Source organism: Lepus europaeus, chromosome 9 (genome assembly GCF_033115175.1).
Source record: "Lepus europaeus isolate LE1 chromosome 9, mLepTim1.pri, whole genome shotgun sequence".
Lineage (NCBI taxonomy): Eukaryota > Metazoa > Chordata > Mammalia > Lagomorpha > Leporidae > Lepus > Lepus europaeus.
This window is the reverse complement of record NC_084835.1, coordinates 6,751,068-6,771,711: the sequence shown is the minus strand read 5'-3', so window position 1 is coordinate 6,771,711 and position 20,644 is coordinate 6,751,068. Positions and strand designations below refer to the sequence as shown.

The 20,644-nt window shown below is 54.8% G+C and overlaps 1 protein-coding gene across 4 annotated transcripts in view; it reads left to right on the top strand.

The window, feature by feature from the left end:
* The first annotated feature begins 526 nt into the window (after nt 1–526).
* The window catches only part of RAD18 (RAD18 E3 ubiquitin protein ligase), a 121,154-nt gene continuing 101,036 nt past the window's right edge, over nt 527–20,644 (top strand). For 3 of the 4 annotated variants that reach the window (XR_009866743.1, XR_009866744.1, XM_062200359.1), the window contains exons 1-2: nt 529–636; nt 4,694–4,775. Coding sequence is in view for 2 of the 4 variants with exons in the window: in XM_062200359.1 (XP_062056343.1) it covers nt 586–636; nt 4,694–4,775 (133 nt within the window). In the remaining 2 variants the exon portion in view is untranslated. Of the gene's footprint in view, nt 637–4,693; nt 4,776–20,644 lie in introns of all 4 variants that reach the window. The other variant, XM_062200360.1, reaches the window with a different exon arrangement.

Below are 20,644 nucleotides of genomic sequence, written 5' to 3'. Positions count from 1 at the left end.
CGCTCCTGCGCCGGCCACGGCCGCCATCCCCGGAGGCACAGCCCGTCCTGGGGGTGGCCCAGGCCCCGTCCCCTCCTGTGAAGCGGGAGGAGCGACAGCAGAGAGGCCTCCGTCCCGGGTCACCCCGGGGGGCTGGGCCGCGACCCCCCGGTGACCGGGCCGCCTCCTGCGGCTTTCCCAGGAGGATCGGCAAGGCGCGGGACCGGGGCGGCACCACGCACACGTGGACTCCGCAACGTCGCCTGTTCGTCCGGAGAGCCAGCGCCCCGGGCGGCCCGTCCCGGAACCGCCTAGTGCCAGCCGTCGGCGTCGGCGGGGCAGACCACACCCGGCGGGCAGGCGCGAGCCTCGCCCGCAACAGCCGCCACACTGCCGGCCTCCGGGTTCACACCTGCGCCCGGCGCGTGCGCAGTACGAACGGCCCGGCCGCGCTCCGCCCACCTACTACAACTCCCGGCAGGCCCCGCGCGCGCCCCGGCCGCGGCGCGCTGTGCTGACGTAGCTCAATAGCGCGGGGAATTTCGAGTGGGAGCGCAGCGCGGGAGGCCAGCGGGCGGCCGACCCCCAGCATCCTCGGGAGTGGCCATGGACTCCCTGGCCGAGCCTCGGTGGCCGCCGGGCCTGGCAGTCATGAAGGTGAGGGCTCCCTGGGGGCCCGGGGAGGGGCGAGGACGGGGCGCGAGCGGCGAGCGGGGCCGGGGTGCCCGGCTGTGCCCTGCCCGCGGCCGGGCGCGCGGCTCTGGCCCGAGCGTCCTCCGCTGAGAAGTGACAGGGACGGGCGTTGGTGTGTCGCGGGGCGGCGGGGGGGTGGCCGGCGCGCGGTGCGGTGCCGGCAGCGGCATGGCGGCAGCCGTGAGCGCGACAGTGGCGGCCCGGCCTCGCCGTGGGCTCCCGTGTGCGCGGCGCGGGCGCGCGGCCTCGCGTGGCGACCTCCGCGCGCGGGAGAGCAGCCGGCTCCCCTCCGGCTCGTGCGCGCCCTCTGCTCCCGGCCGCAGCCCCGAAGCCTGCCCCCAGCAGCGGCCCGTCTCCCTGCCTCTGCTAACCGGAGATCGGGGCTCAGCCCGGCGCCGGCCGTGGGTTGAGTGGACCTCGGCTAGGTTTGTCTTGGCCCCCGGTGTCCGTGCACGGCCCAGGACTGCTGCAGGGTGCGCTCCAGGGCAGGTGCAGCTTGCCGGACGGCCTCGCCCTGCCGTTCTCGTCCTTCGTGTTTGTGAGGCCGCCTCCCTCTGGTCCTCGGGTCTGTACCCCGGGGGGCTGTGGGTCCGCCCCGTGGCCTCAGAGGGACTTGGGGGCGGCTGCGGTCCCCCAGGGCCTTGATCTTTGTGCTGACGTCGCTGCCGGGACCTGGGATGGCCCCGCAGTGACTGACGGGGTGGCCTGAGATAGCCCCGGGTGGACGGGACACACAGGGGCGGACCAGGCCGTGCAGCTGAGGTGCAGCGGACGAAGGCGTGGGTTTGGGGTCCAGTGGCCCTGGTTCAGTGTGGCCCCTCAGCCTGAGTGTACTCAGGGGTTCATGGGATGGGGGGTGTTGGCTGGCGGGTGTTGGTAGCGCCCCAGGCTTAGCAGGTGCTCAGAACTCCTGCACGGGTGGGTCGAGGTGCCGGGCGCAGTAAGCGTTGGGTTAAAGCACCTTCATGATCGCTGTTAGCACCTAAGGCGTGCTTGGTGCTGCTGTCAGGGCTGCGCTGGAGAAAGATGGGACCCGCGCGGGACCGTGCGGACGTGCCCTGTCTGTCCCCTGTGTGCGCTGTCCAGAGCGGGCTCGGTGTCCCCCGGTGGGTGGAGTCGGACCCCGGGGCCGGGCTCGGTGTCCCCCGGTGGATGGAGAGAGACCCCAGGGCCGGGCTCCGCGTCCCCCGGTGGATGGAGAGGGACCCCGGGGCCGGGCTCCGCGTCCCCCGGTGGATGGAGTCGGACCCCGGGGCCGGGCTCCGCGTCCCCCGGTGGATGGAGTCGGACCCCGGGGCCGGGCTCGGTGTCCCCCGGTGGGTGGAGAGAGACCCCAGGGCTGGGCTCCGTGTCCCCCGGTGGATGGGGTGGGACCCGGGGCCGGGCTTCGCATCCCCCGGTGGATGGGGAGGGACCCTGGGGCCGGGCTCGGTGTCCCCCGGTGGATGGGGTGGGACCCCGGGACCGGGCTCCGCGTCCCCCGGTGGGTGGAGTCGGACCCCGGGGCCGGGCTCGGTGTCCCCCGGTGGATGGAGAGGGACCCCGGGGCCGGGCTCGGTGTCCCCGGGTGGATGGAGAGAGACCCCAGGGCCGGGCTCCGCGTCCCCCGGTGGATGGAGTCGGACCCCGGGGCCGGGCTCGGCGTCCCCCGGTGGATGGAGAGGGACCCAGGGGCCGGGCTCGGTGTCCCCCGGTGGATGGAGTCGGACCCGGGGCCGGGCTCGGTGTCCCCCGGTGGATGGAGTCGGACCCCCGGCGCTCTCAGAGCTCAGCCCCGGTTGGCCGAGCTCTCTGGCCTCCTGCGGGTTCTGAAGGCAGAAACCAGCGCCCTCTAGCGTCTCAGCCGTGTCGTCGCGCGTCCAGGGACAGAACCCAGGAGCCGCCCTGGCTCGGGCTCCTCCAGTGCTGCGTGCTGCTGGCACTCATGCGGACCCGCAGCGAGACGTGGTGCCTGCGTGCACGTGTTTCTGAGAAGTCCACGGTGTCCATGCACGTTGCAGGGGGCGCTGCTGTCCCCAGGACTTTCTGTAGTTGTTGAGTTGTGCTCGCGTCCTGCGCTCATCGTCACTGTCTCCAAACGCAGGCTCCCCTGGTTCGCCTGCTGGCTGTCGCTGGCCCCTCCAGGCATTCATGTTGTGAGGCACGTGTGGCGCGCGCGGGGCACGTGTGGTGTGCATGTGGCATGCGTGTGGTGCACGTGTGGCATGCATGTGGCATGCGTGTGGTGCATGTGTGGTGTGTGGTGCACCTGTGGCATGCATGTGGTGTATTGTGGCGTACGTGTGGCACATGTGTGGTTTGTGGAGTGCGTGTGGCACGCGTGTGGCGTGTGTGGGGCATTCATGTGGCATTCGTATGGCATGCGTGTGGCGAGTGTCGTGGTAGCTCGGGCTCTGCCCTCCCGCAGCCTAGGGGTGTGCGTGAGGGAGCCTGAGAGTCCGAGAGGCCGCCTCTGCCCGGTGCCTCCCCCAGTGCTCTCGGTGACTGAGGTAGCCGTCCCTCGGAGTAACGGGAGACTTGGGCGTGTTACTGTTTATTTCCCTGGTTTGGCTGTAATAAACTTTTTTTTTTGATTGGGACACATTATAAATGTGTGTCCACGTTAAAAAATAAGAAAAATTCAGACTGCCATAAAGAAGGAGCAAAGGAACATTGCTGGAGACCTTCGCGTCGGACAGAGCCGCTGTTAGTGTCCCCTCCTGTTCCCCTTCAGTTCTGCATGCGGCTGTGGGTCGCCATGGTGTCGGCGCCCTCAGCAGCTCCGGGGCCTGGGCTTTGCGGTTGGGCCTGGTGCCGGGGGCTTCCCGAGACTGTCCTGACCCTCAGGCTCAGGGGTCGCGGGCTGCTGTCGCTTTCTCCTCCGACCTTGAAGAAGTGTGCGTTAGCACATGAACGCTGTACCCTGCTTTTTTTTTTTTTTTTTTAAGATTTATTTATTTACTTGAAAGAGTTACACAGAGGAGAGGCGGGTGGGGGGAGGGTCTTCCATCTGCTGGTTCACTCCTCAGATGGCTGCAACAGCCAGAGCTACCCTGATCTGAAGCCAGGAGCTTCTTCCGGGTCTCCCATGTGGGTACAGGGGCCCAAGCACTTGGGCCATCTTCCACTGCTTTCCCAGGCCATGGCAGAGAACTGGGTCGGAAGTGGAGCAGCCGGGACTGGAACCGGCACCCATATGGGATGCTGGCACTGCAGGTGGTGGCTTTACCTGCTCCGCCACAGTGCCAGCCCCCTCCCCTGCGTTAATTATTCTTGGAATACACAGGGTGCTGATGGCTACATGATATTTCATCAGGCCGACTGGTAGTGAAATGAATCCTTTTTCTGTTTATATTTTTATAAGTTAGGTGACAGTCATGTTTCAGCATGACAAGCAGATGTAGCAGCCTCCCTCCCAGCCTGTTTCTGTTTGCCCCAGCTGCCCCCGGGGGCTGTTACTCAGAGGTTCTTTGTGGATCTTCACAGAATTCTTTCAGTGCTTGCATGAGGAAAATAGGATACGTTTTCACAGTCTCCCCTTGTTAGCAAAAGCTCGGTGCTTGCCACACTGTGGGCCCCTCTTCTCCGTGATCTCCGTTCTATTTTCAGATCCGTACATAGGAGCATTTCCTTCTGAGTATGTGTTTGCCCCAGATGCACTGAGTGATGACGTGTTTGAGAGGGTTGTGAACAGATGCCGTCCCACCCAGGTCGCCGCCCAGGAGACACACGTGTCTCCGGCTCTCCACGTTGTCCACTTCCTTTTCTCGTCACTGTCCCGACGGTGACAGTGAGCCAGCAAATGGAGTCCGAGGAGTGGGAGGCCCGTGGCACGGGGAGCTGCTGCCAGGGCTGCCGGCCAGGCCGGGAGGCCGTGCGGTGCCCTCTGTCCGAGCGGCTTGGCTCTTCTGTCGAGGACCCTGAGTGTATGCGTCTGACAAATGGGTTTTACTGCATGATGTTTCTGGGGGGTGAAGAGGTTCTGTGTAAGCCTGCCACTCTTGGTGTCCTGCTCTAAGTGCCTGTATTTTTTGCATTTCAGACAGTAGATGACTTGCTGCGATGTGGAATTTGCTTTGAATATTTCAACATTGCAATGATGATTCCCCAGTGCTCACATAACTGTAAGTACGTTTTACTTCTGTGAGTTCGGAGAAGTGTGGTTTTTACCCGAAGATAAGGACACGTTTACTTCTCAGTCTTTGCTCTTCTCTCTTGAAGTTTTCAGTCGGTCTGTTCAGCCCCCATCGCCTGAATTTTGACATTTTTATGAAGGGTCCTTCCCCTTGGTTGTTTTTATACGTTTTATATCATCTATGGCAATAAAGGTGTTGGTCATAATGTGTGACCAAACACTTCTAGATGTTAAGTTCCAGGGCATTTCTTTTGGGGTTAGCAGGTGGCTCAGTCGCGAGGACGTGGTATGGAATTTCAGAAGCAGACATCGGCAGCGCTCAGAATACACAGCCTCTTTGGAGGGGCTGTGTTCCAGTGAACCCCTGGAAGTTGCAGCTGTCGGCAGTGAGAACGCATGGACTGCTCTTTGTCTCCCAGGCATCCTCGCTCAGCAACACGGCCCCCGCAGAGGGTCGTTGTTTGCCCTCCCCACTGTGTGGCTGCCGCTGCTCGGCGTCCCAGGAGAGCCCGTCCTGTGCAGAGGTCGAAGATCAGGATTCAAAGCCCGGTTTCTCCCAGCTTCGGTGGCTCTCAGCATCCTGGAGTCAGGAGTTGTCGGTTGAGCCCCTGATAGCCGGGCCGTCCGTCTCTGCCCCGTGGGAGCCTGCTGCTGCGGGGTGGTGCCGATGGCTTTATCACTCCGCTGCCGAGTGTGTGACGCTGGAGGAATCGTCTGTTAGCACTCTCCCGTGCTTGTCTGGGTCTAGCATGGTAGCATTGGTATAATGTAGGGATTCTGCACCTGGGGATCAGCCCGTCCAGCTTAGGCGCTGTAGGTCCGTGGTCTTTCCCGTCCCTTTTTTTCCAGTTAATTTGTCTGAGGAAGTTGAAGAAACAGTCATGTTAGGTTTAAAAGAAGTGCTTGTGGTGGGAGTGGGTTTGGCGGGCCAGCTTCTCGGGGAGGGAGTGGCGGCCGTGTGAACTCCATGGATACACTTGGGTCCAGCTCCCACTCCCCATGTCCTGTGTGGATGATATTCCAGGGTAAAACTCCAGTGGGGATTCCTGCGTCAGGAGGTGGTGCTGAGAATTAAGTGTGTACAATCGGGGTGTGGCACATTAAAGGTTCTTAATAAACGTTCGCTTCCTTCCAGAACAGGTTTGTTCGTTCTTTTTTAATTTTTGACAGGCAGAATGGACAGTGAGAGAGAGAGACAGAGAGAAAGGTCTTTCTTTTGCCGTTGGTTCACCCTCCAATGGCCGCCGCGGCTGGCACGCTGCGGCCGGCACACCGTGCTGATCCGAAGCCAGGAGCCAGGTGCTTCTCCTGGTCTCCCATGGAGTGCAGGGCCCAAGCACCTGGGCCATCCTCCACTGCACTCCTGGGCCACAGCAGAGAGCTGGCCTGAAAGAGGGACAACCAGGACAGGATCGGTGCCCCGACCGGGACTAGAACCCCGTGTGCCGGCGCCGCAAGGCGGAGGATTAGCCTAGTGAGCCGCGGTGCTGGCCTCTTTTTTAATTTTTTAAATTTTTTTTAAATTTACTTGAGAGGTAGAGTTACAGATAGTGAGAGGGAGAGACAGAGAGAAAGGTCCTCCTTCCGTTGGTTCACTCCCCAAATGGCTGCTACAGCCGGAGCTGGGCAAATCTGAAGCTAGGAGCTTCTTCCAGGTCTCCTACGTAGGTGCAGGGGCCTAAGGACTTGGGCCATCTTCTACTGCTTTCCCAGGCCACAGCAGAGAGCTGGATGGGAAGAAGAGCAGCCGGGACTAGAACCAGCGCCTCAGATGGAGGATTAACCTGCTGTGCCATGGCGCCAGCCCCCACTTTTTAAAAAAATAATTAATTAATTAATTAATTAATTTGAAAGGTGGAGTTACGGAGGCTGTATGACTGTAACTGCGTCAGTCTGAAACCAGGAACCTGGAGCTTCTTCCAGGTCTTGCACATGAATGTGGGGCCCTAAGGACTTGGGCCATCGTCCAGTGCTTTCCCAGGCTATTGCAGAGAGCTGGATCGGAACTGGAGCAGCCGGGACTCAAACTGGTACCCATATGAGATGCCAGCACTGCAGGCATCAGCTTTACCCACTGTGCCACAACGCCGGCCCCTAGATTGTTTCTGAATTGGTGTCAGTCATCTTCAGGTGTGATTTGTACACATCTACTTTAAGTGCAACTGAAGTGAGCTGGCAAATGTGTATACCATGTGACCGTCCCAGTGCCGAGGCTGAGCCCTGTCCCAGTGCCTGGCTCTGTTTCTGGATCCTCAGCCCCGGTCTCCCCGTTCCAGTGCCCACTGTGGTCCTGACCGTGAGGAGGCTGAGCCCTGTCCCAGGGCCTGGTCTGTTTCCGGATCCTCAGCCCCGGTCTCCCCGTTCCAGTGCCCACTGTGGTCCTGACCGTGAGGAGGCTGAGCCCTGTCCCAGGGCCTGGTCTGTTTCCGGATCCTCAGCCCTGGTCTCCCCGTTCCAGTGCCCACTGTGGTCCTGACCGTGAGGAGGCTGAGCCCTGTCCCAGGGCCTGGTCTGTTTCCGGATCCTCAGCCCCGGTCTCCCTGTTCCAGTGCCCACTGTGGTCCTGACTGTGGCTCTGTAGCACGTCTTGAAGTCGGTTAAGTGCTCAGCTCTGTTTCTTGAGTCCTTTTTAGATCTTTGCATTTTGGAATCACATTGTCAGTTTCTACAGGAAAGCCTGCTGTTCACTGGTTTGCACTGAATTTAGACATCAGTTTGTAAGAATTGGCTTATGGCTAATGGAGCATTCAGGAAAGAAGACCTTTCTGTCTGCTCTGCCTGTCAAATAAATAAATAGTAAATAAATTAATTACTTAAAAAAATGAAGGAAGGAGGGGGATTGAGGGAGGGAGAGAAAGTGAGGGAATTATGGTTATGTTCTTAGAATTGTACCTTTGAAATATGGGAAACCCAGGCCAGCACTGTGGCGTAGCAAGCTAAGCCTCCACCCGTGGTGCTGGCATCCTATATGGGCACTGGTTCACGTCCCAACTGCCCCTTTCCTTTTTTTTTTTTTGACAGGCAGAGTGGACAGTGAGAGAGAGAGACAGAGAGAAAGGTCTTCCTTTTGCCGTTGGTTCACCCTCCAATGGCCGCCGCAGCTGGCACGCTGCGGCCGGCGCACCGCGCTGATCCGATGGCAGGAGCCAGGTGCTTCTCCTGGTCTCCCATGGAGTGCAGGGCCCAAGCACTTGGGCCATCCTCCACTGCACTCCCTGGCCACAGCAGAGAGCTGGCCTGGAAGAGGGGCAACCGGGATAGAATCTGGTGCCCCGACCAGGACTAGAACCCGGTGTGCCGGCGCCGCAAGGCGGAGGATTAGCTTAGTGAGCCGCGGCGCTGGCCCCAACTGCCCCTTTCCAATCCAGCTCTCTGCTTATGGCCTGGGAAAGCAGTGGAAGATGGCCCAAGTCCTTGGGCCCCTGCACCTGGAAGAAGCTCCTGACTCCTGGGTTTGGATTGGCCCAGCCCCAGCCATTGCAGCCATTCGGGGAGTGAATCAGTAGATGGAAGATCTCTCTCTCCCTTTCTCTTTCTGTGACTCTGCCTCTCAAATAAATTAAAAAAAAAAAAAAGCCATGAAATGTGTTCTCTTTATATTAATAACTTTTTTTTTATAAAAGCAACTTTTGGGGCCAGTGCTGTGGCATAGTGAGCTAAGCCTCTGCCTGCGGTGCCGGCATACCTTATGGGCACCGGTTCTAGTCCCAGCTGCTCTTCCGATCCAGCTCTCTGCTATGATTTGGAGAATCAGTAGAGGACGGCCCAAGCCCTTGGGCCCCTGTGTCTGCAGGCCTGGCAGAAGCTCCAGGATCTTGGCTGTTGTGGCTAGTTGGTGGAGTGAGCCAGCAGATGGAGCACCTCTCTGTCCTTCCCTCTCAAATAAATAAATAAAATCTTCTTTTAAAAGAAGCCACTTGTACTGAAAATACACAAAAAAAAGTATTGGCATTGTTGAGCCCTAAATGTATGAGCTTGGTATATTTCTGTATCCGTTAGCTTTTCTTTCATTTCTTTCAACTTTTAAAAAGATTTATTTATTTATTATGTTTGGGGCAGAGTGACACATAGAGAGGGAGAGAGCAGAGAGCGAGAGGGAGATCTTCTGTGTGCTGGTTCACACCCCTGATGACTGTAACAGCCGGAACTCGGCCAGGCTGAAGCCAGAAGCCAGGAGGCAGGGACCCAAGCGCTTGGGCCGCCTTCCAGTGCCTTCCATCGTGTGCTTCTCCTCAGGCACAGTAGCAGGGAGGTGGATTGCAGGTGGAGCGGCCAGGGCTTGAATCGCGCTCTCATGGAGGCTTAGCTGCAGTGCCGCGTGCTGGGCCTCAGCGTCGTCGCTCAGCTTACATTGCTCAGGCTGTGCACGTAGAAATTTAATTTTTTTTCTTGACTAAATTCACTGTTTAATTCTAGCATCTTTTTTTTGTTGACTTAGAATTTTCCATACACAGTGGTGCTATGAATAAAGACAGTCTCCCTTCTTTTTTTCTAAGCTGTATTCCTTATATTTCTTTTTCTTATTTCACAGGTTAGTAGCTCAAGTACGATGGTGAATAGCAGTGATGGGGTAGACATCCTGTCCTTAGTCCCAGCTATATTATACAGAAGCATTCAATCTTTGACCATCAAATATGCTGTTAGCTCCAAGATTTTTCATGTTCTTAGTAAACTGAAAGCAGAGTTAGAGAGGGAGAGGTGGAGAGAGAGGGAGAACTTTCATCCACTGGTTCACTCCCTAAATGGCTGCAATGGCTAGAGCTGGGCTGATCTGAAGCCAGGAGCCAGGAGCTTCTTCCAGGTCTCCCATGTGGGTGCAGGGACCCAAGGACTTGGGTCGTCCTCTGCTGCTTCCCGAGGCACATTAGCAGGGAGCTGGTTTGGAAGTGGAGCAGTCGGGACTTGAGCTGGTGCCCTATGGGGTGCTGGTGCCCCAGGCTGTGGTTTAACCCGCTCTGCCGCAGCATCAGCCCAGTATTACAGCTTTTTGTGCCTGATGCTGGAAATGTGTTCTCTTATTCCTTGGCTGACTTAGGTGGAGCTTGGTCAGTTGTAATGCTTTCTTTTGAAAGACCAAGTGTACTGTTTTCTGTGTTTTGTCTTTTTTCCATTTCACGAATTTATACTCCAGTTTTTATGATTTCTTTCTTTTTACTTGCTTGGGTTTAATGTACTCTTTTTTCCCCTCTGGCTCAGATAGCTGGTGTAAATCCTTTCCAATGTAAGCATTAAAGCTTGGGTGTCCCTCTGAGCTCTGCCTAGCTGCCACCCTGCAGAGGTTGATGTGTGTTCTAACTTTTATTCAGTTTACAGTATATGCCAGATTCCTCTGTTATTTCATTTTTCATGCATGAGTTGCTTAGAAGTCTACTGGTTAATTTCTAAATATTTAGGAATTTCCCCAATACCTTCCTTTAACTGATTTTTAATTTAATTTTATTCCGATCAGATTACATAATTGTTGGATTTCTGTCCTTACAGTGTTTGTGAGGTTATTTTATGGCTCAGCACGTGGTCTTTCTTTGTTAAGGTCTGCACACCTGAGAGGCATGTCTGGGCTGCTGTGGTGCAGGGTGGTGTGTGACTGTCAGGGCAGGGTGGTGCGTGACTGTCAGGGCAGGGTGGTGCGTGACTGTCAGGGCAGACTGGTGTGTGACTGTCAGGGCAGAGTGGTGCGTGACTGTCAGGGCAGGGTGGTGCGTGACTGTCAGGGCAGAGTGGTGCGTGACTGTCAGGGCAGGGTGGTGCGTGACTGTCAGGGCAGGGTGGTGCGTGACTGTCAGGGCAGGGTGGTGTGTGACTGTCAGGGCAGGGTGGTGCGTGACTGTCAGGGCAGGGTGGCTCATGGTTCTGTTTAAGTCCTGATGGTCTCTGTCGATTCTCTGGAATTTAACTGTAGGGAGATAAGAGTGCTGACAGCTCTTCCTGTAGTTGTGGACTTGCTGGTTTTCCTTTTCGCTTCTGTCAGGGTTTGCTTTGTGTATTTGGAAGTGCTGCTGTGAGGTGAATTGACTGCTTTGTTATCGTGAAATGTGCTGCTTTATGCCTGGGGATGTTGCCTGTTCTGGGTCTGTTTCTTTTTTCTAATCTTGATATAGCCACAGTAACTGCTTTACATTAGTGTTTCCTTGGTGTATCCTTCTCCATCCTTTGACTTTTTAAACTTATCTTACTATATTCAGAGTGTTGTTTTTCATAGACACAGAGTATGTTTGGGTCTTGTCATTTTTATCCTGTTTTGCAAAATCTGTTTTTTCCAGGAATATTTAGACTTGCACTGTTTCATACAGAAGCTGTTAGTAACATGTGGTGACTGTTTACATTTTAATTAAATTTTATTAAAGTTAATTGAACTTCAGTTCCTTAATTGGGCTAGCCATATTTCAAGTGCAGGTAAGGAACATTTCTGCCGTTGAGGAAAGTGGATGTATTTGTTGATGAGGGGTGAGTTTACACACACACACACACACGCACGTATACGTAGAGAGCTCCCATTGCTGATTCACTTGCCTGCTGGGACCAGAGCTGGGAGCCAGGGCTGCAGTCTGTGTGTCCATGTGAGGGTCACCACTGCCGCCCGGGGTCCGCACTCGCAGGAGGTGCAGTCAGGAGCCAGAGCTGGTCGTGGAACCCAGGCCCTGGACGTGGGAAGTGTGTCCTCACCCAGAGGCGTGCCTGCTCCCTGCCAACTTGCTTTTTGTTTTAGTTTGTTCATCTGTTCTTCCCTCTCTTTTTGACTTTTTAAGAAACAAAATTGAACTTTGGTTTAGAATTGTGTGTTTCTACCGCTGACTTAGGACTGCTTCAGATGCGCGTCTCCCGCGCGCAGGGCGTCATCCCGTCTGCGGCGTGCGTGCTGCCGTCCTCCCTCCCGGCACTGTCCGCTTGCTGCGCGCTTGTGATTTTACTGCGCTCCGTCTGCTCTTGGTTCCTGTTTTCATTCCATGGTGGTTGGAAAGCACACGTGGAGGACTTACGTCCTTCACAGCTGTCCAGGCTCGTTGTTGTGACCGGTGGTGGTCTGCCCCGAGGACGTCCCCTGGGTGCTCCGGCACAGGTGTGGTCTGCTGCTCCTGGTGGAGCGCTCTGACCCTGCTGTGGATTCACTTGGTGTGTGGTGGTGGGGCCTTAGGGACCTTCTGTCGGCGGTCATGTCCATCACCCAATCTTACTGTGGTTCTCTGTAGTTCTCCCTTCAGGCCCGTCAGTTTGCTTTACATAGTGGCTGCTCTGGTTCATGTCTGGCCTGTCTTCTTGGTGAACTGACCCTTTTATGCTTCTGCAGTGTCCTTTTCTGTCTCTTATGACAATTTTTCGACTTAAAGTCTGTTTTGTGTGATACAGGTCTGGCCACATGGAATGTTTTTGCATCCTCTCACTTGCAGACTGTATGTGTGCTTAATCTAAAGTGAGTCTCTCATAGAGAACATATAGGTCGATCTTGTATTTCTTTTTTAAAATTTGTTTATTTATTTGAAAGGCGAGTTAGAGAGAGAGAGAGAGAGAGAGATATTCCATTTGCTGGTTCACTCCCCAAATGGCTGCAACCGGCAGAGTTGGGCTGATCCGAAGCCAGGACCTAGGAGCTTCTTCCAGATCTCCTGTGTGGGTGCAGCAGTCCAAGTACATGGGCCTTCTTCCACTGCTTTCCCAGGCTCATTAGTAGGGAGCTGGATTAGAAGTGGAACAGCTGGGATTCAAGCCAGCAGTCACGTGGGATGCCCCTGCTGCAGGTGGCAGCTTTACCAAGTAGCCATAGCGCTGGCCCCTCGATCTTGTATGTTAATTCATGGAGCTACTCTGTTTACTGGGGAATGTAATCAATTTATGTTTAGAGTACTTCCTGAGAGTTAAGGATGTACTACTGATGCTTTGTTGGTTTCCATCTCTCTTGCGGCTTTTTTGGTCTTTTTTCCTTTCTAGCTGTCTTCCTTTATGTTCAGTTGATGTTTCTATAGGGACATGCTTTGATTCCTTTCTTGTATTCTTTTTTTAAAAAAATTTATTTTGTTTATTTGAAAGAGTTACAGACAGAGGGAGAGAGAGACAGAGGTCTTCCATCCACTGGTTCACTCCTCAAATGACCTTGGTGGCTGAGGCTGGACCAGGCCAAAGCCAGGAGCCAAGAGCTTCATCCATGTCTCCCACTTGGATGCAGGAACCCAAGGACTTGGGCCATAAGGCAGTGCTTTACCAGGCACATTTACAGGGAGCTGGATCGGGAGCGGAGCAGCCGGGTCTTGAACTGGCGCCCATGTGGGATGCTGGTGTTGCAGGTGGAAGCTCACCTGTCACACCACACACCAGCCCTTCTCACTTTCTTTTGAGTATCTTCTGGAGATTTTTTTTGTACTTGCCATGAGACTTTTATAAAACATATTTACAACAGTCTCTTTTAAGTTGATGCCTTAACTTCAATCTCAAAAAAGCTAGTCTTTTACTTCTTCCTTTTACATTTTATTAATGTCACACATTGTATCTTTTTCTATCATGATTTCATTAACTTAGTTTTCTATAATTTTTTACACTGTTGTCTTAAATTCTGACCAGAATTAGAAAGAATTGATGCCTAAGAGTACTGCTGATTTGGTGATGTAGAAGTCCTCGGAGTTTCAGTAGGAGCAGGTCTATTGTCTTTTGCTGTTGTCCTGGATTGGCTCCAAATCGGCGACCTGGAAACCAAGCCGTTTGCTGCTGCTGTGTAAACACTGGATTAGTTATTTAAGTCACTGCATCTGTTTTGCCAAGTTGGCATTTGGGACGTGAGTGATGAAAGTCCCTTTGCAGAGGTGCAGTTCCGAAGCTTTGGGTAGGCTGCCTTGACAGAATACAGGCCAGGTGGGCTGATCTGGTTTGTGGTGGGAAAGAGTGTTTTGGAGAAGAGAGGGGTGGACGCACTGCTTCCCTGTGAGACATGCTCTCGTTCCTAGACCGAGAGGCTCAGGTGCCAGGTTTCTTTGTGCAGGTTTTCTGACAATAATGGAATGTGCTCAAAATGTTTGCTCTTAGATGAAGTTGTGGCTTATTGACACTGTTAAATTCCCATTATTTTGAAGGTTGACAGCCAGTCTCTTTTTTTTTACTTGTGTGGAGTTTTATTTACAAAATCAACCAAGAGTTGTGTAAGAGTAAAAAGCCATTTTATTTCATCTTTTTCAAGAAGAGGGCTGTGAAACTGTTTCTCCCAGCGACCTCTGCTGAGTGAGAGGCAGCGTGAATTCCACGGGGCAGGACCAGTGCTCTCCTCTCCTCATACGCTGGGGAAGGCGCCGTGGGCCAGGACAGAGGAGGGCGAGGAGCACTCACAGAGGGCTGCCTTGGTTAGTGCTGAGTGCTGTCCCTGCTGGGAGGAGTGTTACTCTCCCGTCAGCCTAAACTCTGGGCTCTGCTATCGCTGTTACTGTTGGATCAGAATCACCTGTGTGGATGGACGTACTGACCGAGATCCGGTGGCTCAGCATGTCTGGGGCTAGGGCCTAGGAAAGTAATGAAAACCAGCCGTGGCTGGCACTGCGGCTCACTGGGATAATCCTCCACCTGTGGCACTGGCACCCCGGGTTCTAGTCCCAGTCAGGGCGCCGGATTCTGTCCCGGTTGCTTCTCTTCCAGGCCAGCTCTCTGCTGTGGCCCGGGAGGATGCAGTGGAGGATGGCCCAAGTGCTTGGGCCCTGTACCTGCATGGGAGACCAGGAGAAGCACCTGGCTCCTGGCTTCGGATCGGCGCAGTGCGGCGGCCATTGGGGGGTGAACCAACGGCAAAAAGGAAGACCTTTCTCTCTGTCTCTCTCTCTCTCACTGTCCACTCTGCCTGTCCAAAACAAACAAACAAACAAAAAAAAAAACAGCCATAACCTCCCTAGCGTCTGAGCCGGGCAGCCGGGGTCAGCAGTTGTTGATGGCCAGTGTCGCTCAGGAGGCCTCACAGCGAGAGGACGGCATTGGTACTGAAGAGGAGTCTGGAGAGGATTTGCCTCAGGCTGAATCATACTCAAGTCTCAGCCATTTCTGTTTGAGGTGCTCTTTAGATGAAACTTTGGAGTTTAAAATTGGTGCTAAAACAAATGAAGACTTTTGGGCCTGTTGGTATGAGATGACTGTATTTCGCGTGTGAGAACTTGGTGAATTTAGGGGTTGAGGCGGGGGTGGAATGCTGTGATTGAACTGTGTCCCTCCACAGACCATGGTGCGTCCCTGACCCTTGATGAGCTGGTATTTGGAGATGAAGCCTTTGAGAGATGGTCGGGTTCAGATGGAGTCAAGGGTGGGATTGGGGTCCTACAGTAAGAAGAGGTGCCAGAGTTTCCAGTCTCGGCCCCACCCCAAGAAGACGCAGAGTGGTTTTCTACAGGCCAGGAAGAGAGCCAGGGTGGAAGGCCACCACAGCGGTCCCTGCTGCACTGGACACTGCTGTCTTAGTGCCCGCCCGGGTGTGGTGTCTGATGGCAGCGTCTGCACACGGAGATGTCCAGTTCTCCTGCTGCTCTGAGTCGCTGTTCTCGCTCGTGTTGCCTGTGTGGGGCATGCTGAAGTGTCCCTACGTGTATGTGTGTGTCCCACGCCTGTATATACATGTATTGGCCAGCTTTTCATCACTAAAGTGAAATTCCTGAGGCAACTAACTTCCTAAGAAGAAAGATTGATGTCACAGTTTTGGGGGTTCAAGTCCATGATCAGGCAGTCCCACTGGTTGGTCTCTGGGGATGGCATTCTTGCCCATGTTTTTCGTAGCACCAGCCTGGGAGTGCACTTGCCAGGGACCATCACGGGGGCCCTGCCCTGACAGCCTATGCAGTCGCTTTTCAGTGCCCCACCTCCCAACACCATAATAAGACGAAGTTCCCACCCTTAAAATAAGACCTCAACTCATGGGCCTCTGGGGGACGTTCGGCGTTGGGACTGTACCCAGAGCACGGCGCTGCCTGTGTACATCGGCACACACACTCGGATGCTTTGTTGCTCTTGCTTTGTACCGACAGTTGCCTCTTAGGTTAATAAGAACAATTCAATGCTTACTTTGCTTTCACAGTGTCTTCTGCGGTGTCTCTGGGGTTTCTCACCTAAACCACTCCCATGGGTTCTGGAGCCCCCAGGGCTGGTGCTTTCCTCAGGTGCGGAGTGTTGGAGGCTGGAGGTCCAGGCAGCCTGTGCTGGTCCTTGCTCTGGTCAGCTGCCCTGGCTGCGGCACGGCATGGCAGACGGCCACAAGGCTCGTGGTAGGTCCAGAAGCCCGAGAGACAGAGATGTGCTCTTGCTCTCTTGTAGCCACCTCTTGATGGAGCTAACACGAGAGCTGCTTTAGTGGCTCCCGAGAGTAACACCCAGGAGCCCGCCACCTTGCTTTTGGCCTCCCCTTTTCCTGGTCCATCTCCACCACAGCAACCATGGGGCAAAGCTCTAGACCACTGCGGGCAGTCTGTTGGAGAAGAGTCTCTCGCCTGTCATTTTGTCTGAGGAAATCTTTGTTTCCCTTCCCACTCCCACACCCCCTTTTTTTAAAAAAGATTTATTTGAAAGAGTTACAGAGAGAGGGAGAGACAGAGAATCTGCTGGTTCACTCTCTACATGGTCACAGTGGCCAGTGCTGGGCCAGGCCCAAACCAGGAGCCAGGAGCTTCCTCTGGGTCTCCCACAGGGGTGGCAGGGGCCCAAGGGCTCAGGCCTTCTTTTGCCTCCGCAGGCACATTAACAGGGGGCTATATTGGAAGGCAGGGAGCTGAATGGGGAATGGAGCAGCCGGGACTTGAACCAGTGCTTGTGTGGAATTCCGGCATTGCTGGCAGTGGCTTTACCTGCTCCAACACAGTGCCGCCCCTCTCTTTCACTTTTGAAGGGTGGTTCTGCAGGATTTGGAGTTCTAGGTTAGTGGGTCTAAGTTTTAACGTTTTATTTCATTGTTTTAAAGATTTATTTATTTGAAAGGTAAAGTCACACACACACACACACACACAGACACATGCACACATGTGGAGGGGGAGACAGACGGTGAGAGAGGGAGAGATCTTCCATCCATGGGTTCACTCCCCAAATGCCCACAGCAGCCAGGGCTAGGCCAGGCTGAAACCAGGAGCCAGGAGCTCCATCCAGGACGCCCACATGGTGACAGGTACTCAAGTAGTTGAGCCCTCATTGGCTGCCTTCCGGGCACATTAGCAGGAAGCTAGGTTGGAAGGCAGAGTTGGGATTCAGTCTGACGCACCTCCATGTGGGATGTGGGCCTCCCAGACAGCAGCTTAGCCTGGCCACCCCTTGGCATTTTGGGTGTTTCCCTGCGCTGACATTGCTGTCTGCCCTGAGGTGATGCAGCCCCGGGGCAGCCCGTGCCCAGCGCTGACAAGATGCCCTTTGGACTTTGAACCTTCAGAACTGTGGGCTTCCTATGTAGTCGGCCTGGCACTTTCCTAATAGCCTTTTTCAAGACTTTTTCTATGTCTTTGTTTTTTTTTTTTTTAGTTTAAATATTGTGTGCTGAGCTATAATCTTTGTTTTGTTTTTTTTTTTTTTTTTGAAAGGCAGAGTGGATAGTGAGAGAGAGAGACAGAGAGAAAGGTCTTCCTTTTGCCGTTGGTTCACCCTCCAATGGCCACTGTGGCTGGCGCATCGCGCTGATCCGAAGCCAGGAGCCAGGTGCTTATCCTGGTCTCCCATGCGGTGCAGGGCCCAAGGACTTGGGCCATCCTCCACTGCCTTCCCGGGCCACAGCAGAGAGCTGGCCTGGAAGAGGGGCAACCGGGACAAAATCTGGCACCCTAACCGGGACTAGAACCTGGTGTGCCGGCGCCGCAAGGCAGAGGATTAGCCTATTGAGCCACGGCGCTGGCCTGTTGTTTTTTAATTTTGGCGCTTATCCTGCTTGATGTACCTCTGGTCTTCCTGGATAAATGGTTTCTTGTCTCACATCACTTTGGAGGAAACTAAATCATTGCTTCAGATATTTCTTGTTTCTTTCAGTCTCTCTTGTTCTCCCAGAATTCTGTGTGTGTGTGTGTGTGTGACATCTTTTGCACTTGTCCCACAGGTCTTGGATACTCTGTTTCGCCTTGTTCCAATCTTTTCCCCTTTGATTTTCAGTTAGGAAGCTTCCTTGGACGTGGCCTCAAGCTCAGTCTTCTCGTTGACTGCAGGCTGCTGGGGCTGAGCCCATCCAGGCTCCGTTCCTTTCTCTTACAGTGCTTTTCTGCCGTTTCCTTCTGGTGTTTGGCATTTCCACCTTGGAGCTGGCGCTGTGGCGCACTGAGTTAAGCCAGCACTTGCCGTGCCTGATACAGGGTGCTGGGTTGAGTCGCGGCTGCTCCACTTCTGTGCAGCTCCCTGCTGATGGGCAGGGGAAGGCAGTTAAAGATGGCCCTGTTACTGGAGCTTCTGCCACCGTGTGGGAGACCTGGGCGGAGTTCCTGGCTTCCGGCTTCGGCCTGGCCAATCACTGGCTGTTGTGGCCCTGTGTGGGGAGTCAGCCAGGGATGAAAGATCCCTCTGTCTGTCCCTCTCTTTCACTCTGCCTTTCAAATAAATCATTGAGGAAAATAATTTCTAGCTCTCCGCTTACATTATTTGTCTATTCTTGTGTGCTGTCTACTTTCTCCACTGGGGCTCTTAGCATATTAATCATGGGTTTAAAATTCCTAATCTCGTAATTCCAGTGTTCCTGCCATATCCAACTCTGGTTCTGATGCTTGCTCTGTGTGTGTGTGTGTGTGTGTGTGTGAGATAGGATGGGTGTGTGTGATAGGGTATGTGATAGTATGTATTTGTGAAGGGTGTATGTATGTGTGTGTGATAGGATGTGTGTGTGATGGGTATGTGATAGGGTATGTGTATGTGGTAGAGTGTGTGTGAGTGATGGGTGTGTGTGATAGGGTATGTGTATGTGGTAGAGTGTGTGTGTGTGATGGGGGTGTGTGTGTGTGATAGTATGTATTTGTGATGGGTGTATGTGTGTGTGTGTGTGATAGGATGTGTGTGTGTGATGGGTGTGTGTGATAGGGTATGTGTATGTGGTAGAGTGTGTGTGTGATGGGTGTGTGTGTGTGTGTGTGTGATAGTATGTATTTGTGAAGGGTGTATGTGTATGTGTGTGTGATAGGATGTGTGTGTGATGGGTGTGCATAATAGGGTATGTGTATGTGGTGGTGTGTGTGTGATGGGTATGTGTGTATGATAGTATGTATTTGTGAAGGGTATGTGTGTGTGTGTGTGTGATAGGATGTATGTGTGATGGGTGTGCGTCACAGGGTATGTGTATGTGGTAGGGTGTGTATGTGTATGTGGTGGTGTGTGTGTCATGGGTGTGTGTATGTGGTAGAGTGTGTGTGTGTGATAGGGTATGTGTATGTTGTGGGGTGCTGGGTCTTAGTCCACCCGTACAAGGATGGACTGGGTCCGAGGAAAGGTAAGTGCGCCGCTCGCCCGTTCCCCAGCCTCCCGATCCCGGAGACAGTCAGACGCAGTGGGGAGCCAAGTCTAGCAAGGACTCATTTACTTCATGGGAAACAGAACCTTTTATAGCACAAAACTGCAGAGTCATTGGGGCAGGGCTAAGGACCAACCAATCACTTAAACGGTCATTTTACGGGGGGATTTCTATAGGACTAGCCCTATGTCTATACACTTGTTACTAGTTTTGTCACCTCCCCTGATGTTGCATAGCCAATTAGTTTTAGTGGTAAACAACTTTGGATTCCGCCCACCTTACTTCCTTTGGGCACTATCACGAACTAATTTCCCCACAGTGGGGTGTGTGTGTTTGTGTGTGTATGTGGTGGGTGGTGTGTGTGTGATAGGATGTGTGTGTATGTGGTGGGTGTGTGTGATAGGATGTATGTGTGATGGGTGTGCATGACAGGGTATGTGTGTGATAGTATGTATTTGTGATGGGTGTGTGTGTGATAGGATGTGTGTGTGATGGGTGTGTGTGATAAGGTATGTGTGTGTGTGAGGTAGGAATGTGTGTGTGATCACTTAGCAGGCTGTGATCAAGTCTCAATCTGGGGCCTTTCCCCTCAGCTGTGAATTTCAGAGTCCCCAGTTTTCCATCCTGAGAGGGAGAGGATGGTTTGGGAGGGCTGCACTTGTCTGCCTCCCTGCTCTCAGACCGCTGGGGCCCGGTAAGACCCCATACTAGGCTCCGCTGCCTCGGCTTCTCCTGAGGTAGACCCCAGACGGGGCTCCGCTGCCTTGGCTTCCCCTGAGGTAGGCCCCGGACGGGGCTCCGCTGCCTCGGCTTCCCCTGAGGTAGGCCCCGGACGGGGCTCCGCTGCCTCGGCTTCCCCTGAGGTAGGCCCCGGACGGGGCTCCGCTGCCTCGGCTTCCCCTGAGGTAGGCCCCGGACGGGGCTCCGCTGCCTCGGCTTCTCCTGAGGTAGACCCCGGACGGGGCTCCTCTGCCTCGGCTTCCCCTGAGGTAGGCCCCGGACGGGGCCCCGCCGCCTCGGCTTCCCCTGAGGTAGGCCCCGGACGGGGCCCCGCCGCCTCGGCTTCCCCTGAGGTAGGCCCCGGACGGGGCCCCGCCGCCTCGGCTTCCCCTGAGGTAGGCCCCGGACGGGGCCCCGCCGCCTCGGCTTCCCCTGAGGTAGGCCCCGGACGGGGCCCCGCCGCCTCGGCTTCCCCTGAGGTAGGCCCCGGACGGGGCCCCGCCGCCTCGGCTTCCCCTGAGGTAGGCCCCGGACGGGGCCCCGCCGCCTCGGCTTCCCCTGAGGTAGGCCCCGGACGAGGCCCCGCCGCCTCGGCTTCCCCTGAGGTAGGCCGTGTCAGAGCAGCGCTGTGGCTCCTTTGGAAATGCTGGCTTCTCACTCCTCTGACTGCGTGGACCAGGGAATGTTTCTCCCGCGTTCGCTGTGAGAGCTTGGTGCAACAACTGGAGCTG